At 46.5% G+C, this 23,481-nt stretch overlaps 1 protein-coding gene across 2 annotated transcripts in view; it reads right to left on the bottom strand.

Moving 5' to 3' along the window:
* The window catches only part of AOAH (acyloxyacyl hydrolase), a 211,271-nt gene that overhangs the window by 148,898 nt on the left and 38,892 nt on the right, over positions 1-23,481 (bottom strand). For both annotated transcript variants that reach the window (XM_077491659.1, XM_077491660.1), the window contains exon 2: positions 1,633-1,728. In XM_077491659.1, coding sequence (XP_077347785.1) covers positions 1,633-1,728 — 96 coding nt within the window. The remainder of the gene's footprint in view (positions 1-1,632; positions 1,729-23,481) is intronic.

Here is a 23,481-nt window from a genome sequence, read left to right as displayed (position 1 = left end):
TATTAGTGCCGCCTTAACTATGCCTATCAGTGCCCACCAGTGCAGCCTATCAGTGCCCACCAATGCAGCCTATCAGTGCCCACCAATGCAGCCTATCAGTGCCCACCAGTGCAACCTATCAGTGCCGCCTCATCAGCGCACTTCAATGAAGGAGAAAAATGACCTGTTTGCAAAATTTTATAACAAACTATTAAACATGATTTTTTTTTTTTTTGCATTTTTTATTGTTTGTTTAGCAAAAAATAAAACTCCCAGCTGTGATTAAATACCACCAAAAGAAAGCTCCATTTGTGGGAAAAAAATGATAAAAATTTCATTTGGGTACAGTGTTGTATGCCCGCGCAATTGTCGTTCAAAGTGCATGAGCGCTGAAAGCTGAAAATTGGTCTGGGACTGAGGGGGGTTTAAGTGCTCAGTAAGCAAGTGGTTAATTAGCTCCTCCATCGGTTCAGCTTTCAGGGTTTTTACAACTTCAACCCAGGGCATAAATCCAATGCACTGTCTCTTTAAATGTAAGTCCAATGCAAAAAAATAATAATAATATATATATATATATATATATATATATATATATATATATATATATATATATATATATATTATGCTTATGCTTATACTTATGCCTGTTATGCTGTCCTGCACCTCTTCCTGCGCCAGTTGTAAAGTTCGGGAACCAGCTAGATCGCAGGACACAGGCTTTTCAATCAAAAGGAGGTTTATTAAACTTAAACAGCTTCACAGCAGCAAAAACAACAGAAAGAAATTTCAGAGCTGTTGCAGTTAAACAGTCCTTAATTTGTATTGCAGGTAACTTTCCCTGCTAGTAGGTTTCCAGGCAGGACACTGCTGTACACTTTCACAGCTATTCACTGTCCACCATTCACCATTCACCATCCACTGTCTCCACTATACTCCTCCACATCCACCTACAACTTCCTATCTTGTTTTAAACCCACTTCCTCTGACAGGTGAGTTAACCCATTTGTTCCCTTAAAGGGACAACAGTCCAAACAGTGATGAAATATAGCATCCTTCCAGGACCCAGCCACGGCGTCCTGTACAACACACATACTTTTTATGCTACTATTTGCAGCTTTACCAATCTGCCACCATCTTCTCTGCCCTACAATGGCATGCTTTCTTGTTGGAGCATTGGCCATACATTGCTGAAGCCTTTTTTAATGCTGATGCACCAGAGCACAAAGCAATAGATTCCATGAGCACATCTGAGTATTGAGCCATTCAATAAACTACATACTGTCCATACCAGACATCAGGGAATGCTTGATAGGTGTTGCTCTCCCTATTACGCTGACTGGTTGCCAGGACTTTAGACATTACAGTTACTGCTGGATGCTGTAATATTTGTCATCATCGGGGGGGACAAAACTGTTGGTAGTTACACTACTATTTGCCATGATCATTCCCATAGCACTTTGCCCGTTTATCTTATAACTGTATATGAACGCAGTGCAGCCAAATATTGGAACAATTTGACTTGTAAATAAATAAATAAATATATATATATATATATATATATATATATATAGTCTGTTATATTGCATATTAAGTGATATTTTAACTGGCCAAATAACACTACTAAAGTATTCCATTGCTTTTTCATTTACAGACCTGGAAGGTAGCTACAGAGTAACTCCATGGCAGTTTTTGCTGAACTGTTATGAATCTGAGAAAGCTGTTCCACAAGAGACACTGTAAGCACACAACCTGGAAGAGAGAAACAAAAACATAATTTATTTAATTAGTGAAAAATCGTAACACAGGGTAAAGCACAAGTTATTGACGTGGCATCACATCCAATGAGTGCTAGCTTAAAAAAAAAGGGAGGACTTTATAGGTTGCCACCAACTCGAGGCAGCATCTATTTTCCGGGGGCCAGTGTGGTTACAAATACATGTGGACTGGCTGTTGATACTTCTTTTGGTGGTCACTGAAATTTTATACTGTCCTTGGGGGTTCTTTGACAGCTGTGTTTGGCCCTGGTACACCCCCCCCCCCCCCCGGTTTTGGGATAGCCTGGACTCCTCTGCTAGGATTGAGCATCTCTGAGCCCTTTTTTCATTCTTTATATTAGAGTAAAAAATGCATAGTATATACCGCGCTGTCCCTTTAAATTAGATTAAACACAAGCAGCCAGCACAGCAGAGGATCAATATGGCAATAAATAACATAAAATAAAATAAAATAAAAAAGTGCTGAGAATACTTTAATATACACAAATGAAGAGTGCAATTAACAATAACACAAACGCGACAGCCATATATCAAGTGAGGTACTTCACAGGAGTGGGGCTTTGTGCGCCCGCATCGCTGGACTGTGGGAGAGGTGAGTGTCTGATTATTAAAAGTCAGCAGCTACACTTTTTGTGGCTGCTGACTTTTAAATGGGTGGAACTCTGCTTTAAAGCCCAACAGACATTTGTTTTTTAAAAATACCCCCAGCAGCATCAGATAGATAGCAAATAGCTGAAAATCGTACCTCCTCTGACACTTGCCCTCTCAGTGGTTCATTTCCACCACTAAATGTCCTTAGTCTAGCCCAACATGATTCAAAATGTAAGACTGAGGACATCTCATGAATGTAGGGTGTGAGGATCCAACCCCCCACTTACAGTATAATGATGCAAAGAGTGGTGATTTCTGTATAATTGAGGAATGCCTAGTGTTGGAGAGGGGGCAAAGAGGAAGAGGTCCCAAACTTTAATGTGACCAGGCTGAAGACATCTGGAAAAGGTAAGAAAAAGAAGATGAAAAATGCATACAGGGGAAAAGGAGTTATTAGGGGCAGGGGGGGAGGGGGAGGTATGCCCAGAATTGGGCTTTAAGTTTCAGTTTTTATTGAGGTTTATTGTTTGTTTGTTTTTGCCTTCCTCTTGATCAACTATGGTTATAGGATTGTGTATATAGAGGTTTGCTATTTGCTTGTTTTTTTTCCTATTGGCTGAACTAAATGGACTTGTGTCTTTTTCCAACCTGAACTATATAACTTTAAAGCGGAGTTCCACTGACATGCTGGCATGTTGTTTTTTTGTTTGTTTTTAAACATTTGAGTTCAAAACATTAACATTTAACACTCACATCTTTTTAAAATGTTGTTCCCCGTTCGCATATTGCTTGTGGGCATGTGAAGCCCACAAGCATAATGTTCTGGGCAACGGTGCAGATGAGTGACCAGCATGCACCGCCCATTCTCCCGCATGTGCAGTTTGACCATATCTCACGTTGCCATCAAAACAGGTGTCTGCCCACCCTGTTGTGATGGCAATGAAGCCCTTGGTGCTGCCCACTAACTCCTGGGAAATTATGACACACATTTCCCAGCACTAGCGAGCACGGGCGCCAAGGGAATTGGCATCAGGTGCCAGGGAGAGGAAGAGGCAGATTACAAGGCACCCCTTAGCAAAAGCCAGGAAAGAGTAAGTAAGGGAAAAAAAAAATTCCAAATGTTTTTTTTTGCTGATGAATACTGCAAAGTAAAGTTTATGGGTGGAACTCTGCTTTAATATCAAATGTTATTTACTGAATTAAAGGCTTAAACTAGATATTTACCCTTAGGGGAAGATTTACTAAATTTGTAGGTTTTCACCATTATTATGCTGAATTCATGTCAAGCTCAGGAGAATTTGAAAAAAGAAAAAGAAAATGAACCTTAGCCTGATTGGATATTTTATGTGAACACTGGCCAGGGTGACAATAACACTCTTGGTAAATCAGCCTTAGCATTACAGCTAGTGTACATTGGCTTTTCAGATGTGTTTACCATGGACATTTAATATACGTATTTATCAAGATGTATGAAGAAATAAAAGCAAAGTGCAAACTAATCTCAAACTGTCCTTCACTGCTCGAATGTCCTTGTAAACTAGCTGTTAATGTTCAATGCCAATATGTGATTTTTCTACAGAAAACAAACGTTCAAGTACAGTATACAGCATCTAAACCCAAGAAAAAAATGCGATAAATTGCAGCTTGCCAAATGTGGGGGTTGCATGTTTTTTTTTTTGGCTAAGGCTGGACATACACAGAGCAAACGTGTTAGCCATCTGTGCACATACTTTTACACATTCTAGAAGTAATGTATTTAAAGTGAATGTATAGAGTTTTTGTACATATATACTGTGTATATATATATATATATATATATATATATATATATATATATATATGTAACGGCGGGCTCCTGAAGAGCACGCACTATGTTTTTCAAAGTTAAAACTTTACCCAAACTACAGTTTTGGTTTGGGTCTATTTGCCTAAATTTGACTTCTGTGTCAGTCTGACTGGACTGTGAGATGTTCAGCCTGGCCGCAGGGGGCACTGTCTCTAGTGGCAGGCGTGGAACTATGGTCTGGTCAGGCGCTTAGGTCAGTGGGAGTGGCCCTCTCACTGTGCCCTCTGGGAGAGGATATTTAAGATACGGACGTCACGTGGTTCAGGGTTCCGGTGCAGTATGAAGTGCTGATTACATGGTCCTGGTCCTCCTGATCAGCCCCCAGGAAGGCTATGGCCTGGGGTGCGGTTCCACCCGACTTTAATGCCTTGGGGCTGGAAACTAGAGGAGGATTCTGAGGTGGATGGGTGTCGTTTCCGGTCCGGGAGAGACCCATTGAACTTTGAGCATTCCAGGGGAGGACTCTTTAGAAGAACACCACGTATGCGGGTTTTCTTAACAAGAGCCTGGAAGGGCTGAAGTAACCGAGAGAATCAGGTCTTGTGGATATCGCCAAGTAGGCTGAAAGATCCAGGTATCCTACAAGTGTTCTACAGCTTAGTGTCAGGTCACCTAGAGCCCAGGTGACAGATGCACACCGTAGGGCTTAGGAGTGCACCGCAAGGTTGTGGACCCTACGGCTGACTGATGCAGACAGGGGTCAAGGTGATAGGAAGGCAGGGCCGCCAGAACACCAAGATGGATCCCACCGGGGTTAGGGTGTAAGATTCCCTGGGGCGCGGAGTCTAAGAGCCAGCAGGTGTTCACCAGAGCCTCGAGTGGTGAGGATGGACTTGGCTGCAACTGGCTCCAGGTCGCGACCCCCAGGGTCCCCCAGCTCACACCCACAGTAGGCAACAGGAGGATAGGGATGGTGAGGGACAAAGCCAAGGTTGGGGCCACAAGCAGACAAGAATAGTCGGGGACACGCCAAAAGGTCAGGATCACAGGAAAACAGGGATAGTCAGGACATGCCAAAGTCGGTAACAGAAAAACAGTAGAAGAGCACACGGCAGGTAACAGGAAGCTAACACACAAAGGTTGATCAGCAGGATTGGCTAGCAGTGCACAGGTTAATATAGAGTTGTCTGATAGGAGCTAGGGTGGAGCCATGCCAGAGGATGGATTATAAAAGCAGTCAGGTGAGGCTCGGCTGGTCTCTAGAAATGAACACATGGAGACAGGTAAGCAGACGAACTCTATTGCATAACCATGACACTTAGTTTCCTATGTTTTCTGCAACAACGTCGTGATAAAGACTTTGTTCCTGAGTAAGCACCTTGTTGGCTGCTTGGCCTTGTGAGAGAGGGACTGTCCAACCTGAGTGTTCATCCAGCTGCGAATGGCTATTCTCTAGATGCAGTCAAAGTAAGCAAGTTCCTTAACGTTTATAGACTTTGACATTGAGAGTACCTGAATTCCTTTCCAACCCTCTGATCCCAAGTTAAAAGACTGTTCAATGGTTGAAGTTTGCAAATAAAATCCATTCAATTGGATCTATTGTCAGTCTCAAGTTACTGGGTCATCTACCACGGGACATCCCCTAGACGTGCAACAAGGAGAAGCGGTAATGGTAAGCCGAAAAATAACCAGCAGCTCCTTCGGGGGTTAGTGCTACATATATATATTGATATATAGCGCTATCCCCACAGGGGCCACTGGAAGTTAGTTGCTTGTCCCCATTGGTTGACACCTCTCATATATTAGGTTCTGACATACTTCAAGCAAACATAACATAAAAAGACACCAATGATTAGTAGGAGAAGTCAACACTTTACTGAAAAGGTTAAGGCCAGCCATACATGGAGCAAATTTGTCTTGATTCCCCCATCAACACAGACAGCTGCTTGCAATAATCACATGCAAATCAAGCCGGCTGGTTGTACCCAAGGTGATCAATTAATCAACTTGGTACATTCAGCCTGCCCATTAATGGTTCAAATCTCGGCCAGTTTCCACTGATATTCTGTTTCTGCCAAAATTCGAATTGTATATGGTGGACCTAAATAGGTTTTTTGCAGGTACAGGAACAAACGCTGCCAAAAAATCCTGAGTGCTTGTAACTTCCTGCATACTGAACTGAAATCTCAAACATTGTTATTACTCTTTTCAGCTATGTTTTATGAACTACAAAACCCCTCTGCCCCTATGTAATGGAAATGAGGAAGTGTTGGAACTTCAAATAAAGAGAACAGCTTAGGGTAACAATGCTTCTTCTCCATTGATAAAGTACAGTGAGAGAGCATTGACACCCTAAAACGTAAATGAGTTACTTCCAGGATCACCAGGGATAAAGAAAAAAAAACCCTGAAAAATGAAAGCTAATGCAGTCATCACATCTAAGACTGTGTCTGTGTCAACATGCTGTTGTAGGATATAGCATAAAGTTGGCCCATTGTAATTGCCTTTTGATTAACCAATAGCCAGGAGTCAGGGAAGAGTTAGTAGAGAAAAGTAGCAGTTCTGTCCCTGCAAGCTGAGTGCCATTCTGGGTAAAGATATTAAGAGGATGGAGAACTGGCTTAGTTAGTTAGTCACCATTGGTGAGTGATTACCGTATTTTCCATGTGGGTGCAACAGCAAAGATCAGCATGTGGGCAGGAGCCTATATTTATTTATTTATTACTGGTAGTTATATAGCATTGTCATGCTTACGCAGCGCTTTTACATACATATTGTACATTCACTTTAGTCCCTGCCCTCAAGGAGCTTACAATCTAAGGTCCCTAACTCACATTCATACATACACTTATTAGAACAGATTTGCCTACCAGCATGTCTTTAGAGTGTGGAAGGAAACTGTAGTACCCAGAGGAAACCCACACAGGAACATGCAAACTCCATTGGAAATAGAACCAATATATCCTTGTCTTCCCCCCTGAGGAGGGGAGGCGGGTGGCGTAGATGTAGAGATTTGTACTACTGGCATCTCCAATGAGAATGCTGGAGTCTGGGACACCCCTCCTGTAGCTACAGGCTTCTCATTTTGTGTATGCTGTCTGGGCTGTCTGTATATCTGAATTGCATTGTTCCTTCTGTATTTTGCTAACAAACTGTTTAGAACTAGTGATGGACGAACTTCCGACGGGACGTTTCGCGAACGCGAAACGCGAACGGACACAAACGTTCGCGAAAACGACCGTTCGCCGCGGGCTCCATTGACTTCAATGGGAGGCGAATTTCGCAAACCTTTAGGTCGAATTTGCGGCCACGGGGTAATTATTAGGGGGTAGCACGTAGTCCCACCACCTGGACAATAGCATAATACATGTATGAGGTGAATTTGGGATCGATAACTACAAGCATTTTTTTTTTATTTGGGAAATTGTTCTGACAATTCAGGACTATGGAGCTAATGAAGGCAATGGAGGAGAGGGAAGGTCAGGGACCAGGGTAGGCAAACAAGAGGGTGCAGGAGATACAGAGCACTGACAGCAGCACCGTAATACAGAGCACTGACATCAGCACCGTGACATACAGCGCTGACAGCAGCTCCGTGACATACAGCGCTGACAGCAGCTCCGTGACATACAGCGCTGACAGCAGCTCCGTGACATACAGCGCTGACAGCAGCTCCGTGACATACAGCGCTGACAGCAGCTCCGTGACATACAGCGCTGACAGCAGCACCGTGACATACAGCGCTGACAGCAGCTCCGTGACATACAGCGCTGACAGCAGCTCCGTGACATACAGCGCTGACAGCAGCTCCGTGACATACAGCACTGACAGCAGCTCCGTGACATACAGCGCTGACAGCAGCTCCGTGACATACAGCGCTGACAGCAGCACCGTGACATACAGCGCTGACAGCAGCTCCGTGACATACAGCGCTGACAGCAGCTCCGTGACATACAGCGCTGACAGCAGCTCCGTGACATACAGCGCTGACAGCAGCTCCGTGACATACAGCGCTGACAGCAGCTCCGTGACATACAGCGCTGACAGCAGCTCCGTGACATACAGCGCTGACAGCAGCTCCGTGACATACAGCGCTGACAGCAGCTCCGTGACATACAGCGCTGACAGCAGCTCCGTGACATACAGCGCTGACAGCAGCTCCGTGACATACAGCGCTGACAGCAGCTCCGTGACATACAGCGCTGACAGCAGCTCCGTGACATACAGCGCTGACAGCAGCACCGTGACATACAGCGCTGACAGCAGCTCCGTGACATACAGCGCTGACAGCAGCTCCGTGACATACAGCGCTGACAGCAGCTCCGTGACATACAGCACTGACAGCAGCTCCGTGACATACAGCGCTGACAGCAGCTCCGTGACATACAGCGCTGACAGCAGCACCGTGACATACAGCGCTGACAGCAGCTCCGTGACATACAGCGCTGACAGCAGCTCCGTGACATACAGCGCTGACAGCAGCTCCGTGACATACAGCGCTGACAGCAGCTCCGTGACATACAGCGCTGACAGCAGCTCCGTGACATACAGCGCTGACAGCAGCTCCGTGACATACAGCGCTGACAGCAGCTCCGTGACATACAGCGCTGACAGCAGCTCCGTGACATACAGCGCTGACAGCAGCTCCGTGACATACAGCGCTGACAGCAGCTCCGTGACATACAGCGCTGACAGCAGCTCCGTGACATACAGCGCTGACAGCAGCTCCGTGACATACAGCACTGACAGCAGCTCCGTGACATACAGCGCTGACAGCAGCTCCGTGACATACAGCGCTGACAGCAGCACCGTGACATACAGCGCTGACAGCAGCTCCGTGACATACAGCGCTGACAGCAGCTCCGTGACATACAGCGCTGACAGCAGCTCCGTGACATACAGCGCTGACAGCAGCTCCGTGACATACAGCGCTGACAGCAGCTCCGTGACATACAGCGCTGACAGCAGCTCCGTGACATACAGCGCTGACAGCAGCTCCGTGACATACAGCGCTGACAGCAGCTCCGTGACATACAGCGCTGACAGCAGCTCCGTGACATACAGCGCTGACAGCAGCTCCGTGACATACAGCGCTGACAGCAGCTCCGTGACATACAGCGCTGACAGCAGCTCCGTGACATACAGCGCTGACAGCAGCACCGTGACATACAGCGCTGACAGCAGCTCCGTGACATACAGCGCTGACAGCAGCTCCGTGACATACAGCGCTGACAGCAGCTCCGTGACATACAGCACTGACAGCAGCTCCGTGACATACAGCGCTGACAGCAGCTCCGTGACATACAGCGCTGACAGCAGCACCGTGACATACAGCGCTGACAGCAGCTCCGTGACATACAGCGCTGACAGCAGCTCCGTGACATACAGCGCTGACAGCAGCTCCGTGACATACAGCGCTGACAGCAGCTCCGTGACATACAGCGCTGACAGCAGCTCCGTGACATACAGCGCTGACAGCAGCTCCGTGACATACAGCGCTGACAGCAGCTCCGTGACATACAGCGCTGACAGCAGCTCCGTGACATACAGCGCTGACAGCAGCTCCGTGACATACAGCGCTGACAGCAGCTCCGTGACATACAGCGCTGACAGCAGCACCGTAAGCAGCCCCAGGAGGAAGTCAGCACAGCACAGGGATGGTGTGATCCCCTCATAATAAGAACCCCCAGGAGGAAGTCAGCACAGCACAGGGATGGTGGGAGCCCCTCATAATAAGAACACCCAGGAGGAAGTCAGCACAGCACAGGGATGGTGGGAACCCCTCATAATAAGCAGCCCCAGTAGAAATATGACACCGCTCAACCTCTTCAAAGAGGAGGGTAGGGGCATATAGTACGGTGTGCTTTTTTGGGTCAGGGAAGTGAGCCAAATGAATTAAGAAGGTCTGTGTGCTTGATTCCAAAAATTGTTTATAGACATATACATGGTCTACTGATCACATGTGTTGAATTCCTCCGAGATCCATGCCTCATTCATTTTTAGAAATGTGAGGTAGTTAACACTGTGGTGAGCTAGGCGAGTACGCTTATCGGTCACAATCCCCCCTGCTGCGCTGAACGTCCTTTCGGACAGGACACTGGATGAGGGGCAAGCCAACAGTTCGATTGCAAATTGGGCAAGCTCTGGCCAGAGGTCAAGCCTGCCCACCCAGTAGTCTAGGGGTTCATCACTCCTCAGAGCGTCCACATCGGCCGTTAACCCAATGTAGTCGGACACCTGACGGTCTAGGCGTTCCCTGATGCTGGATCCGGATGACACCTGTCGATGGGTCGGCTGAAAGAATGACCTCATATCCGAAGTCACCAACACATCTTCAAACCGGCCTCTTCTTGCAGGCGCTGTTGGATTGGTACCCGCAAATCCTTCTCTGGGAGTGGGAATTGCTCCTCTGCCAGCGCACGCAAAAGCAGAATGCAGCATTTCTCGAAGCAAGGCCTGGAAGTGCTGCATTCTGACAGCCCTCTGCGACGGCGGTAACATTTCCGCCATTTTGTGTTTGTACCGGGGGTCTAAGTACGTTGCCACCCAGTACTGGTCCTTGACCCTCATGCTTTTTATACGGGGGTCCCTATTAAAACACTGGAGCATGAAGGCCCCCATTTGCACTAAAGTGGAAGCGGTGTGGTGGCCTGGCTCCTGCTCATCATCCAGGATAATGTCGTCCTCTTCATTCTCCTCTCCCCATCCTCGCACAACAGGGATCCCAGAAAGGTTTAAAGCATGCTCTTCTTGCTCCTGCTCATCCGCCCCGGCACCATCCTCCTCTGACTCCTCATCAGACTCCTGTTGTTGACTTGTCTCAGATAGAGTAGCCCCCCCTGGGAATTCATCCAGCATTGCGACTTCCTCATCTTCCCGCTCCTGCTCCTCCACAGCCTGATCAATGACACGACGCAATGCACGCTCCAGAAAGAAGGCATAAGGTACCATGTCACTGATGGCGCCATGGCTGCGACTGACCAGTTTGGTGATCTCCTCAAATGGCCGCAGAAGTCTGCATGTGTCGCGCATGAGCAGCCACTGGCGCGGTGAAAAAAAACCCAGCTCCCCAGAACCGTTTCTTTCGCAGAGTTCATACAGGTAGACGTTAACTGCACGTTTCTGCTGGAGCAGCCTATCAAGCATATAGAAGGTTGAGTTCCATCGCGTCGGGCAATCGCAAATAAGACGTCTGACCGGCAGATGGTGTCGCCGCTGAATGTCAGCAAGGCGAGCCATGGCCGTGTAAGATCTTCTGAAATGGGCCGAGATTTTCCTTGCCTGCCGCAAGATGTCCTGGACCCCAGGGTATTTGACAAGGAATCGCTGCACGACCAAGTTTAAGACGTGTGCCATGCACGGCACGTGCGTGATTTTGCCCTGTTTCAATGCGCTAAGCAGATTGGCACCGTTGTCACACACCACTTTACCAACTGTCAAATTGAGCGGTGTTAGCCACTCATCTGCCTGTGAACGCAAAGCTGAAAGGAGTGCCGGGCCAGTGTGGCTCTTTGCTTCCAGGCACAACAGACGCAGCACGGCATGGCAACGTCTCACCTGGCATGTGGAATAGGTTCTGGGGAGCTTGGGCGGTGCAGTGGAAGAGACGCTAGCAGCGGAAAAGGAGGAGGCAGCTGAGGAGGAGAGGGAGGAGGATGGAGTAGGAGGAGGAGAAGAAGAGTCAGGCCTGCATGCAATCCGTGGCGGTAAAACCAAATCTACACGGGTGCCACGGGTTACATGCTTGACGGCCGTCAGAAGGTTCACCCAGTGGGCAGTAAAACTGATATACCTTCCCTGCCCGTGTTTGCTAGACCACGTGTCTGTGGTCAGATGTATCTTGGCACCGACACTGTGTGCCAGAGATACATTCACTTGCCGCTGAACATGGCCATATAGCTCTGGGATGCCCTTCTCTGAGAAATACTTCCTTCCTGGGACCTTCCATTGTGGTGTTCCAATGGCCACAAATTTGCGAAAGGCCTCCGAGTCCACCAGTTTATATGGCAGTAGTTGGCGGGCTATGAGTTCTGACAAGCCAGCCGCCAACCGTTGGGCAAGAGGGTTATCCGGCGTCATCATTTTTTTACGCTCAAACATTAGGCCCACGGAAGCCTGCCTTTTTGCAGAAAAATGTGAGCTTGGCGTGATGGAAGGTGGAGTGGAGGACAATTGTGAGGAGAGAGGAGAAGGAGAAGTAGAAGACGAGGCTGGACGGTGAGAGCCTGCAGTGTGGCTTTGTGTGTTCCGTTGCTCCCACTGGGCTCGGTGATGGCTGCTCATGTGCCTTCTTAAGGCGGTCGTCCCTAGGTGAGTATTGGGCTTACCGCGACTAACGCGTTGACTGCAAAGATTGCAGATGGCAACGCTATTGTCAGCAGCGGACACGTTAAAAAAAGCCCACACTGCGGAGCCATGTGCCGGTGTCCTGGGAGCGCCAGATGTGACCGTACATGGTCGATGACTCGCTCCTGATACATTTGCAGTCTGCTTTGTCCCTGCTGTGCAATGTAAGTCATTGCTGCTTCTCCTCCCTATCTGCTGGTCCATATCTCCCTCTGAACTCCCCTCCTCTTCCTCTCTTGTGGGCACCCACGTGACATCACTAGACACGTCATCATCAACGTCACCTTCCCCACCGCTATAAGTAGAGTAGGCAGCAACACCGGGGACCAACCTCCTCCTTGGGCTGATCTGGGTACTGGCGTCAGACTGCTGAGTAGCGCTTGTTGCTACCTCCTCTTCCTGATCCAATACCAAGAGTGGCTGCGCATCAGAAATGTCCTCTTGATATGGATCGGAAAATAATTCCAGTGACTCAAGCGGAAGGTATGTGGTGGTGGTGGTGGTGGTCGTGTTGTTGGTGGTAGTGTCTTTGGGGGTGCACATAGCAGAGAGTGAAGAAGAGGGTGCAGATCGAGAGGATGAGGAGGGTGCAGAAGAGTAAGGCTGAGCGAGCCACTCAACCAAGTCTGGTGCATCCTTTAAAGTAATTGAACGCACCTTCTGCAACTTCCCACTTTGGCTCAAGCCTGTTGCTCCTGCCCTACCCCTACCACCCCTGCGGAAGGGCCTGCCTCTTCCTCTGCATGTCATTTTTTAAATGACCCTGTGACAAAACTCTTAGTCCCTATACCGCTGAAGGACTGCTGCAGTATAGGTGAGCGGTCAGCAGTGGTGCACGTCAACCCTATCTATTGTGGACCTATAGCGGTCCTTACAGAACAGCAGACTGTACCGCACTCAAGCCTATGTACCGTAGCACCCTATACCAAGTTACCAGTCCTTATAAGAACTTTTGTGGACCAAGCAGGTTGTGTATTAGTGTTTAGCAGACTGTACGTCAGTCCCTATACCGCTGAAGGACTGCTGCAGTATAGGGCAGCGGTCAGCAGTGGTGCACGTCAACCCTATCTATTGTGGACCGATAGCGGTCCTTACAGAACAGCAGACTGTACCGCACTCAAGCCTATGTACCGTAGCACCCTATACCAAGTTACCAGTCCTTATAAGAACTTTTGTGGACCAAGCAGGTTGTGTGTTAGTGTTTAGCAGACTGTGCGTCAGTCCCTATACCGCTGAAGGACTGCTGCAGTATAGGGCAGCGGTCAGCAGTAGTGCACGGCAACCCTATGTATTGTGGACCGATAGCGGTCCTTACAGAACAGCAGACTGTAACGCACTCAGGCCTATGTACCGTAGCACCCTATACCAAGTTACCAGTCCTTATAAGAACTTTTGTGGACCAAGCAGGTTGTGTGTTAGTGATTAGCAGACTGTACGTCAGTCCCTATACCAATGAAGGACTGCTGCAGTATAGGGCAGCGGTCAGCAGTAGTGCACGGCAACCCTATGTATTGTGGACCGATAGCGGTCCTTACAGAACAGCAGACTGTAACGCACTCAGGCCTATGTACCGTAGCACCCTATACCAAGTTACCAGTCCTTATAAAAACTTTTGTGGACCAAGCAGGTTGTGTGTTAGTGTTTAGCAGACTGTGCGTCAGTCCCTATACCGCTGAAGGACTGCTGCAGTATAGGGCAGCGGTCAGCAGTGGTGCACGTCAACCCTATCTATTGTGGACCGATAGCGGTCCTTACAGAACAGCAGACTGTACCGCACTCAAGCCTATGTACCGTAGCACCCTATACCAAGTTACCAGTCCTTATAAGAACTTTTGTGGACCAAGCAGGTTGTGTGTTAGTGTTTAGCAGACTGTACGTCAGTCCCTATACCGCTGAAGGACTGCTGCAGTATAGGGCAGCGGTCAGCAGTGGTGCACGTCAACCCTATCTATTGTGGACCGATAGCGGTCCTTACAGAACAGCAGACTGTACCGCACTCAAGCCTATGTACCGTAGCACCCTATACCAAGTTACCAGTCCTTATAAGAACTTTTGTGGACCAAGCAGGTTGTGTGTTAGTGTTTAGCAGACTGTGCGTCAGTCCCTATACCGCTGAAGGACTGCTGCAGTATAGGGCAGCGGTCAGCAGTAGTGCACGGCAACCCTATGTATTGTGGACCGATAGCGGTCCTTACAGAACAGCAGACTGTAACGCACTCAGGCCTATGTACCGTAGCACCCTATACCAAGTTACCAGTCCTTATAAGAACTTTTGTGGACCAAGCAGGTTGTGTGTTAGTGATTAGCAGACTGTACGTCAGTCCCTATACCAATGAAGGACTGCTGCAGTATAGGGCAGCGGTCAGCAGTAGTGCACGGCAACCCTATGTATTGTGGACCGATAGCGGTCCTTACAGAACAGCAGACTGTAACGCACTCAGGCCTATGTACCGTAGCACCCTATACCAAGTTACCAGTCCTTATAAAAACTTTTGTGGACCAAGCAGGTTGTGTGTTAGTGTTTAGCAGACTGTGCGTCAGTCCCTATACCGCTGAAGGACTGCTGCAGTATAGGGCAGCGGTCAGCAGTGGTGCACGTCAACCCTATCTATTGTGGACCGATAGCGGTCCTTACAGAACAGCAGACTGTACCGCACTCAAGCCTATGTACCGTAGCACCCTATACCAAGTTACCAGTCCTTATAAGAACTTTTGTGGACCAAGCAGGTTGTGTATTAGTGTTTAGCAGACTGTACGTCAGTCCCTATACCGCTGAAGGACTGCTGCAGTATAGGGCAGCGGTCAGCAGTGGTGCACGTCAACCCTATCTATTGTGGACCGATAGCGGTCCTTACAGAACAGCAGACTGTACCGCACTCAAGCCTATGTACCGTAGCACCCTATACCAAGTTACCAGTCCTTATAAGAACTTTTGTGGAACAAGCAGGTTGTGTGTTAGTGATTAGCAGACTGTACGTCAGTCCCTATACCAATGAAGGACTGCTGCAGTATAGGGCAGCGGTCAGCAGTAGTGCACGGCAACCCTATGTATTGTGGACCGATAGCGGTCCTTACAGAACAGCAGACTGTACTGCACTCAGGCCTATGTACCGTAGCACCCTATACCAAGTTACCAGTCCTTATAAGAACTTTTGTGGACCAAGCAGGTTGTGTGTTAGTGTTTAGCAGACTGTGCGTCAGTCCCTATACCGCTGAAGGACTGCTGCAGTATAGGGCAGCGGTCAGCAGTAGTGCACGGCAACCCTATGTATTGTGGACCGATAGCGGTCCTTACAGAACAGCAGACTGTAACGCACTCAGGCCTATGTACCGTAGCACCCTATACCAAGTTACCAGTCCTTATAAGAACTTTTGTGGACCAAGCAGGTTGTGTGTTAGTGATTAGCAGACTGTACGTCAGTCCCTATACCAATGAAGGACTGCTGCAGTATAGGGCAGCGGTCAGCAGTAGTGCACGGCAACCCTATGTATTGTGGACCGATAGCGGTCCTTACAGAACAGCAGACTGTAACGCACTCAGGCCTATGTACCGTAGCACCCTATACCAAGTTACCAGTCCTTATAAAAACTTTTGTGGACCAAGCAGGTTGTGTGTTAGTGTTTAGCAGACTGTGCGTCAGTCCCTATACCGCTGAAGGACTGCTGCAGTATAGGGCAGCGGTCAGCAGTGGTGCACGTCAACCCTATCTATTGTGGACCGATAGCGGTCCTTACAGAACAGCAGACTGTACCGCACTCAAGCCTATGTACCGTAGCACCCTATACCAAGTTACCAGTCCTTATAAGAACTTTTGTGGACCAAGCAGGTTGTGTATTAGTGTTTAGCAGACTGTACGTCAGTCCCTATACCGCTGAAGGACTGCTGCAGTATAGGGCAGCGGTCAGCAGTGGTGCACGTCAACCCTATCTATTGTGGACCGATAGCGGTCCTTACAGAACAGCAGACTGTACCGCACTCAAGCCTATGTACCGTAGCACCCTATACCAAGTTACCAGTCCTTATAAGAACTTTTGTGGAACAAGCAGGTTGTGTGTTAGTGATTAGCAGACTGTACGTCAGTCCCTATACCAATGAAGGACTGCTGCAGTATAGGGCAGCGGTCAGCAGTAGTGCACGGCAACCCTATGTATTGTGGACCGATAGCGGTCCTTACAGAACAGCAGACTGTAACGCACTCAGGCCTATGTACCGTAGCACCCTATACCAAGTTACCAGTCCTTATAAGAACTTTTGTGGACCAAGCAGGTTGTGTGTTAGTGATTAGCAGACTGTACGTCAGTCCCTATACCAATGAAGGACTGCTGCAGTATAGGGCAGCGGTCAGCAGTAGTGCACGGCAACCCTATGTATTGTGGACCGATAGCGGTCCTTACAGAACAGCAGACTGTACTGCACTCAGGCCTATGTACCGTAGCACCCTATACCAAGTTACCAGTCCTTATAAAAACTTTTGTGGACCAAGCAGGTTGTGTGTTAGTGTTTAGCAGACTGTGCGTCAGTCCCTATACCGCTGAAGGACTGCTGCAGTATAGGGCAGCGGTCAGCAGTAGTGCACGGCAACCCTATGTATTGTGGACCGATAGCGGTCCTTACAGAACAGCAGACTGTAACGCACTCAGGCCTATGTACCGTAGCACCCTATACCAAGTTACCAGTCCTTATAAGAACTTTTGTGGACCAAGCAGGTTGTGTGTTAGTGATTAGCAGACTGTACGTCAGTCCCTATACCAATGAAGGACTGCTGCAGTATAGGGCAGCGGTCAGCAGTAGTGCACGGCAACCCTATGTATTGTGGACCGATAGCGGTCCTTACAGAACAGCAGACTGTACCGCACCCAAGCCTATGTACCGTAGCACCCTAGACAGACCAAGTTACCAGTCCTGATAAAGAGCTTTGTGGAACAAGTGAGTTGTGAATGATTAGCAGACTGCAGCAGAAGGGCAGCAGTCAAGTATAATATTCTTTCTATATTTGGAAGAAAGAATATTATACGTGTACAAGCCTATTACCGTACCACTGATACCAGTCCTGAAAAGAACCTTTGTGGAACTAATAGTAACAGCAAGTCTTTAAAATTATCCTCACTGCCTGACACACTGCTTCCTGCCTGTCCCTATACAAATTGGCAAAAAAGAGTAGGCTGGAACGATTAGCTGGAACAGCTCTTTTGTGGACCTGATAGTAACAGCTAATGATGATGATGATGATGATGATGAAGAAAGACTAATCTGGCTGAGCTGTCCCTAAAATAGCAGCATACAGCGCTCTGTCCCTTTATCTAAACTGACAAAAGAAACTCAGGCTGCTGACCTAACACCTATACCAGTCCTGAAAAGAACTTTTGTGTACCAAATAGCTAGCGTTTTCTCTGTCCCTACTCCACACAGGATCCTTTCCCTACAGTGACAGAAGAAAGAATGTAAAATGGCCACCGGATCGGGTGTATTTATAGGTTAGGGGGAATGTCCAAGTGTCCATGAGCTGTCATGTCTCAATTGGTTGTCCTGTAACACATGATAAACGTGTCACGAAAGGTTAAAGTTCTTGTATACATTAAACACGTAAGTCCGCCGGGGCGAACGACGGAAAAAGGCGTTCGAACCCGCGGACGGCGAAAGTCGGAAATTCGCCGCGAAACGACCGCCGGGCGAACCGTTCGGCCATCACTATTTAGAACCTTAAGCTGTGTGCTGCACCTATCAATCTAGTATCAAAATAGACTTCTTGTGTAGACTGCTCCTTCCTCAATTTGGGGACATCTGGAAATGGCTCTTTGCATTGGGGTCATGGTGGGGTCTATTCCCAGGACAGGTGTGAGAGTATTCTAGGTAGTGCTGGTTAGGCAAAACTGTCTTGCCCTGCAGGTTTTCCCTAGGTAACGGGTACTTTGATCTTGAGGGCTCCATGTTGAAGGTTCTGAGGGAGGCCACTCTTGGGCCAGGCAAGAATGGGTTTAAGAGTGGATATGTTCCCCTAATACCCAACACTGTTTATACAGACATAGATGCAACACTAATTCTAATCTATCACACTGTGATTACTAGTTCTGCCACTAGTTGTTAGTATGTGTTATGTTTAATCCTTGTATAATGTAATTCTGAGTGGAGCTACACGGTTACGATGTCATTTCCTGTCTGTGTTCTTTTGTTTCCAATAGAATAAGAAAGGCTCAGCCATATGACCAGCACCACCTTGCCTGGTAAGAATAACATCTGAAGAAGCTTTCCAACAAAATTAAATTAAGATTCATTGATTTGCATTGATTGAAGTGTACTGTGACATCACATCAAGTTGCTGTGCCCTTCATACCACCTGCTAGATCTGGGTTGAATCTTAACGATTATGAAATAAATTGGCTTTTGAGCCTCATGAATATAATAGCCTCAGTGGTGGGTGGTGTCTACTGCAGTCTGTTCTTAAGAAAATATCACAGAATATAAAAGTATATACCAATAATAAATACAATTAAAACTAGGACCTTCAACAGGTCGACATCCTAAAGTACACAGGAAAGCCTTATATGGTAATAAGGTACATTTCATTTGTTTTTCAATATATTTTCAAATAGCATGTTTGTATGACTAACATTAAATAATGAATATTCAAAATATAGAGCTCAGAGAAGAATTCCTAAATGTTAATATTTTAATGCAGCATGTGGTTAACCATGCTATCTTTAAATTAATGTGTTTATAAAAGACTCAGGATTCCATGAATAAATTGTTAGCAGCAAATGAAAAGTAAACTGCATTCAATAACTGCTTCAAAGAAAAAAGTAAACATACCAATTAAATGATAGGTCAACAGTCTACTGTTCTCTAATCCGGGTCTATAATATTATTATTTTGTATTAGCAGCTTGTACTATTTTTGCACCGAATTTAAATGATATTTCTTGATGTTCATGAAGCTAGTACTGTTCAACAAAGTATCAGAATAATATTCTTGTGGACTGTATAAACAGAATCCTACATACTGTACCAACAAACAATGATTTACGCTAAGTTCGCACCTTAGGTATTTTGCGGCCCATGTTTGCGTGGTCATGGTAGCCCGATCAAATGAGTGGACTGACTTGCCTGTGTTTCCGCAAAACGAAGGTGCATGCACCTTTTCAACAAAGCGGGAGCAGGGAAATTGCATGGTCTTTTTGACCAAGCAATTTCCATGCGGTTGCCACACCCGCAAACGGGTTTGGGGCTGAGATATGTGGGGGTGACAGAATGAATGGCAGCCCTGCGCATCTCCTAAGAACATTTTTGCAATTTGAATGCGGGTGGTTGCGGGTGCGGGAACAGATGCGATTCCCAACCCTGCAGCCAAATGCAGTGGTGTGAATCAATCCTTCAGCTGGCCATAGGCCAGTAGATTTTTGACAATTTATATGAAAATATGTGTGAAAACTCTCAGTACATTTGATGACTTGACAAATGTCCTTCAAAATTTTGTTTGCTTTTAACATTTTATTTTGAAGTGAATGATGATCTTTCCTGAACAAAAACAACATACGCTGTTTGGAAAAAAATTATAACTTTTTGGAATTTTCTGGTCACTGCAAGGAAATGTGAAAATTAAAAAAACTTTATTAAAACAAAGATTATGGCGGGTTTCAGTCAAAACTAATATCACCTCCTCAAAGCTTACTGAGGGGCACCACCAATCCAAAAGGAGCAATCTGGCTACTTCACCGGCAACCAGAGGGTCTGAAAGCTGCTGTACACTTATAGACCATTATGGTTAATGATGGTTGGTTTAAGATAAAATAAAAAAAAATTAGCCCTTAAAAGAGAAGTACGGCCAAATATTTTTGGGCCATATTTTACTTATGGGTCACACGAGTGCATTTACTCTTGCTCTCTTGTGACCCAGAATCTGCTAAAGCCTGATATCAGCTCACATCACAGAACCACTCCATGAGAGGGTTCTGACCATATTGTCAGGACCCACCCATCTGCCTGATTGACAGCTGGCTCCCGCTCTCAGTGTGTGGCACGGGCTCCTGCATGGAGATGAGTATGTATCTTTAAAGACAAGAAAAAAGGTCATAAGAGGTGAGAATGTTTAGGTGGCAATAACATAGACTACAACATAAAATTCAATTTTTCATTTGGAATTGAGTATCCACAATGTAGTTGTTAACAAATGGTTATCATAGTGTAGTAATCTCAACGTGTTTTGCCAACTTATAGGCTTCCTCGGGAGATGTGTAGTGCCACATCTGTGCAGATAAATCAAACACATAAACCAGTACACGTACAGCTATATCTTCTGTGAATTTTTTTTTCTGCTCTTTGGATTGGTTTTCAGCTAGTTGTATTGAAGTGCTAAGATGCCCTCCACCAACCTTTTTGATATTATTTATAATGACAGATGTATTATCATTAAAATGTGTGGAATACACTAATTTCTCTCATTATTCAAGATATAACTGTACATGTACTGATTTATGTGTTTGATTTATCTGCCCAAGTATTACATATCTTTGAGCATTTTTCTTGTCTTTGAAGATTTATATGGGATTCGGTGCTTGTGAGCTCTCCTCTGATCAAGTCCTTCCTATGGGAGTATGTATCTTTGTTTTTGTAAACCTCCTTTAAAAAATAAAGTGGGACACATGCTGTATATGGAAATATTAAATGCATTTAATTAAGTCTAGGGTTGATGACCCTCAACAATTAGCACTGAAATACAACATGATAAAATTGTAACCAGAAACTAAACATTCTTTTCCTCCAAATATGGGAAAGTTTTGGGACTTTCCTGAACAGGTGGTCATTATAGATGATATTATCTGCAAAGAAAAAATGTCTGTTTCTAATCTCATGGGAAATGAATTGAACAAGACAACGAGGGCACATGCGAGTTGAGAAATGTGAGGGATACTTTCTAATATAATGAATGCTCAAATTAAATAAATGTCTCTCAGATGATCCCTTTGCTTACAGAATTGTGCTTCTAATGCTGCGTACACATGACCAGACTTTCCGCCAGACTAGGTCCGATGGTCTTCCCGACTGACTTTTGGCGGAGTTCCGATGGACATTCCAAACAAACTAAGTCCGTTCGTTTTGAGCTTGATGATGTAAGACGGGACTAAAAAAGGAAGTTCAATAGCCAGTAACCAATAGCTTCCCTTGCATCGTATTTGGTCCATCGGACCAGCATACAGACGAACGGTTTTCCCGATAGGAAAGGATAGGATTCGGACAGAATTGAAACATGTTCTATTTCTAGGTCCGTCTGATTTTTTTTATGAAAAATTATCAGATTAGCCCACACATGATCGGATTGTCCGTCGGACCTAGTCTGCTGGAAAGTCCAGTCGTGTGTACACCAATGAGTCCATATTCATGAAAATCTGATATACACTTCCCTCATAAGCATGACAAAAAGTTGCATCAAATCTTTGTGTGCTATACAATGCAAGCTATCTTTGTTGAGGTCTATTACAACGGCTTTATTTATTTTATTTGTTTATGTGCACCTTTAGTAAAACACCTAAACATCCATTGCAAGGTTTTCCCAGCCATGGATTTCAGAAAGGCACAAAGGCCCTCAGTTTTAGAATTTAAAGAATTTTAAGAATTGGTGGGAAAGGGAAGCCAGCTACACTGCAGGGGGAACAAGGGGGGCCCCAGGCACACAGGGGGAATCATATGTGGGCAGCATAGGGAGGGGAATCAGTGCGACGGGATGGGAGGACAGTTACAAAATGATGCACTGTGTCTGTGTCTCTCCCTCCAGCAGCTGAAAGCTGGTGGGAATGAGAGGGGGAGAAACCAGCTTTCATCTGCTGGAGGAAGGGCTGCTTTGTAGGGCTGATCCTGGGTGCACGGGCTGCCTCTGAGGGGAAGGGGGGTGAGCACCACCGTATTACACCTAGAGGCGATTCAGTTCGCATTGTGCGCTATATAAGTATTTCATTCATTCATTCATTCATTCCTTCAGCAGGGATCTCCCACTTACCCGGCATGGCCACTGTCACACTAAGTTCCTATGATGGATGTCACACTGGTCCAATGGTGTGACACCAGGTAAGCGGGGGAACCTTGCTCGGTGTAATCCAGTGGCTCTCCTCTCCCCATGCACTGGCAAGGCTGTGCTGATGGGCACTGGTGTGGCTGAGCTGATGGGCACAGGTAAGGCTGCATTAATGGGCATTGGTAAGGTTGAGCTGATGGGCACTGATCAGGCTGCATTGATGGGCACTGGTGAGGCTGTATTAATGGGCACTGATCAGGCTGCATTGATGGGCACTGGTAAGGCTGCATTGATGGGCACTGGTGAGGCTGCATTGATGGGCACTGGTGAGGCTGCATTGATGGACACTGGTGAGGCTGCACTGATGGGCACTGGTGAGGCTGCATTGAGCACTGGTGAGGGTGCATTGATGGGCATTGGTGAGGCTGAGCTGATGGGCACTGATGAGGCTGCATTTATGGGCACTGGTGAGGCTGCATTGATGGGAACTGATGAGGCTGCGCTGATGGGCACTGGTGAGGCTGCGTTGATGGACACTGATGAGGCTGAGCTGAGGGGCACTGATAAGGCTGTGCTGATGGGCACTTGTGAGTACTCTTAAATATGTTTTAAAACGCACAGTTTTCCCTTTTATGAACAAGAAAATAATGATGTTATGCTGTGGGGCTGGTATAATAATGCTATAGGGCTGGTATGAAATTATTTCCAGGGCTAGTTTTTATTCCCAGTCTGGCCCTGATAATGTTATGCTATTTGTTGGTTGGGTGTAGCTAGACTCATCTTGGTTCCGATATGTGGTCAATATGTAATTTGATGCAATAATCATGTACCCAGTGTTCTGTGTTTAAAGTATAACCACAGAAAACATCACAACTAAACACTACAGATGCATTTATGTATTGAAGAAAATACATTGTGGTAAAGGCATAGATTTAAAGGAAGCAAGTAGACCTGTGACATTATAGGAAACACAACAGAAATCACGTCATTAAAAACAAAGC

Source organism: Lithobates pipiens, unplaced genomic scaffold (assembly GCF_037356315.1).
Source record: "Lithobates pipiens isolate NorthernLeopardFrog02 unplaced genomic scaffold, aLitPip1_a1.2 Scaffold_19, whole genome shotgun sequence".
Lineage (NCBI taxonomy): Eukaryota > Metazoa > Chordata > Amphibia > Anura > Ranidae > Lithobates > Lithobates pipiens.
This window is presented reverse-complemented; position numbering and strand designations above follow the sequence as displayed.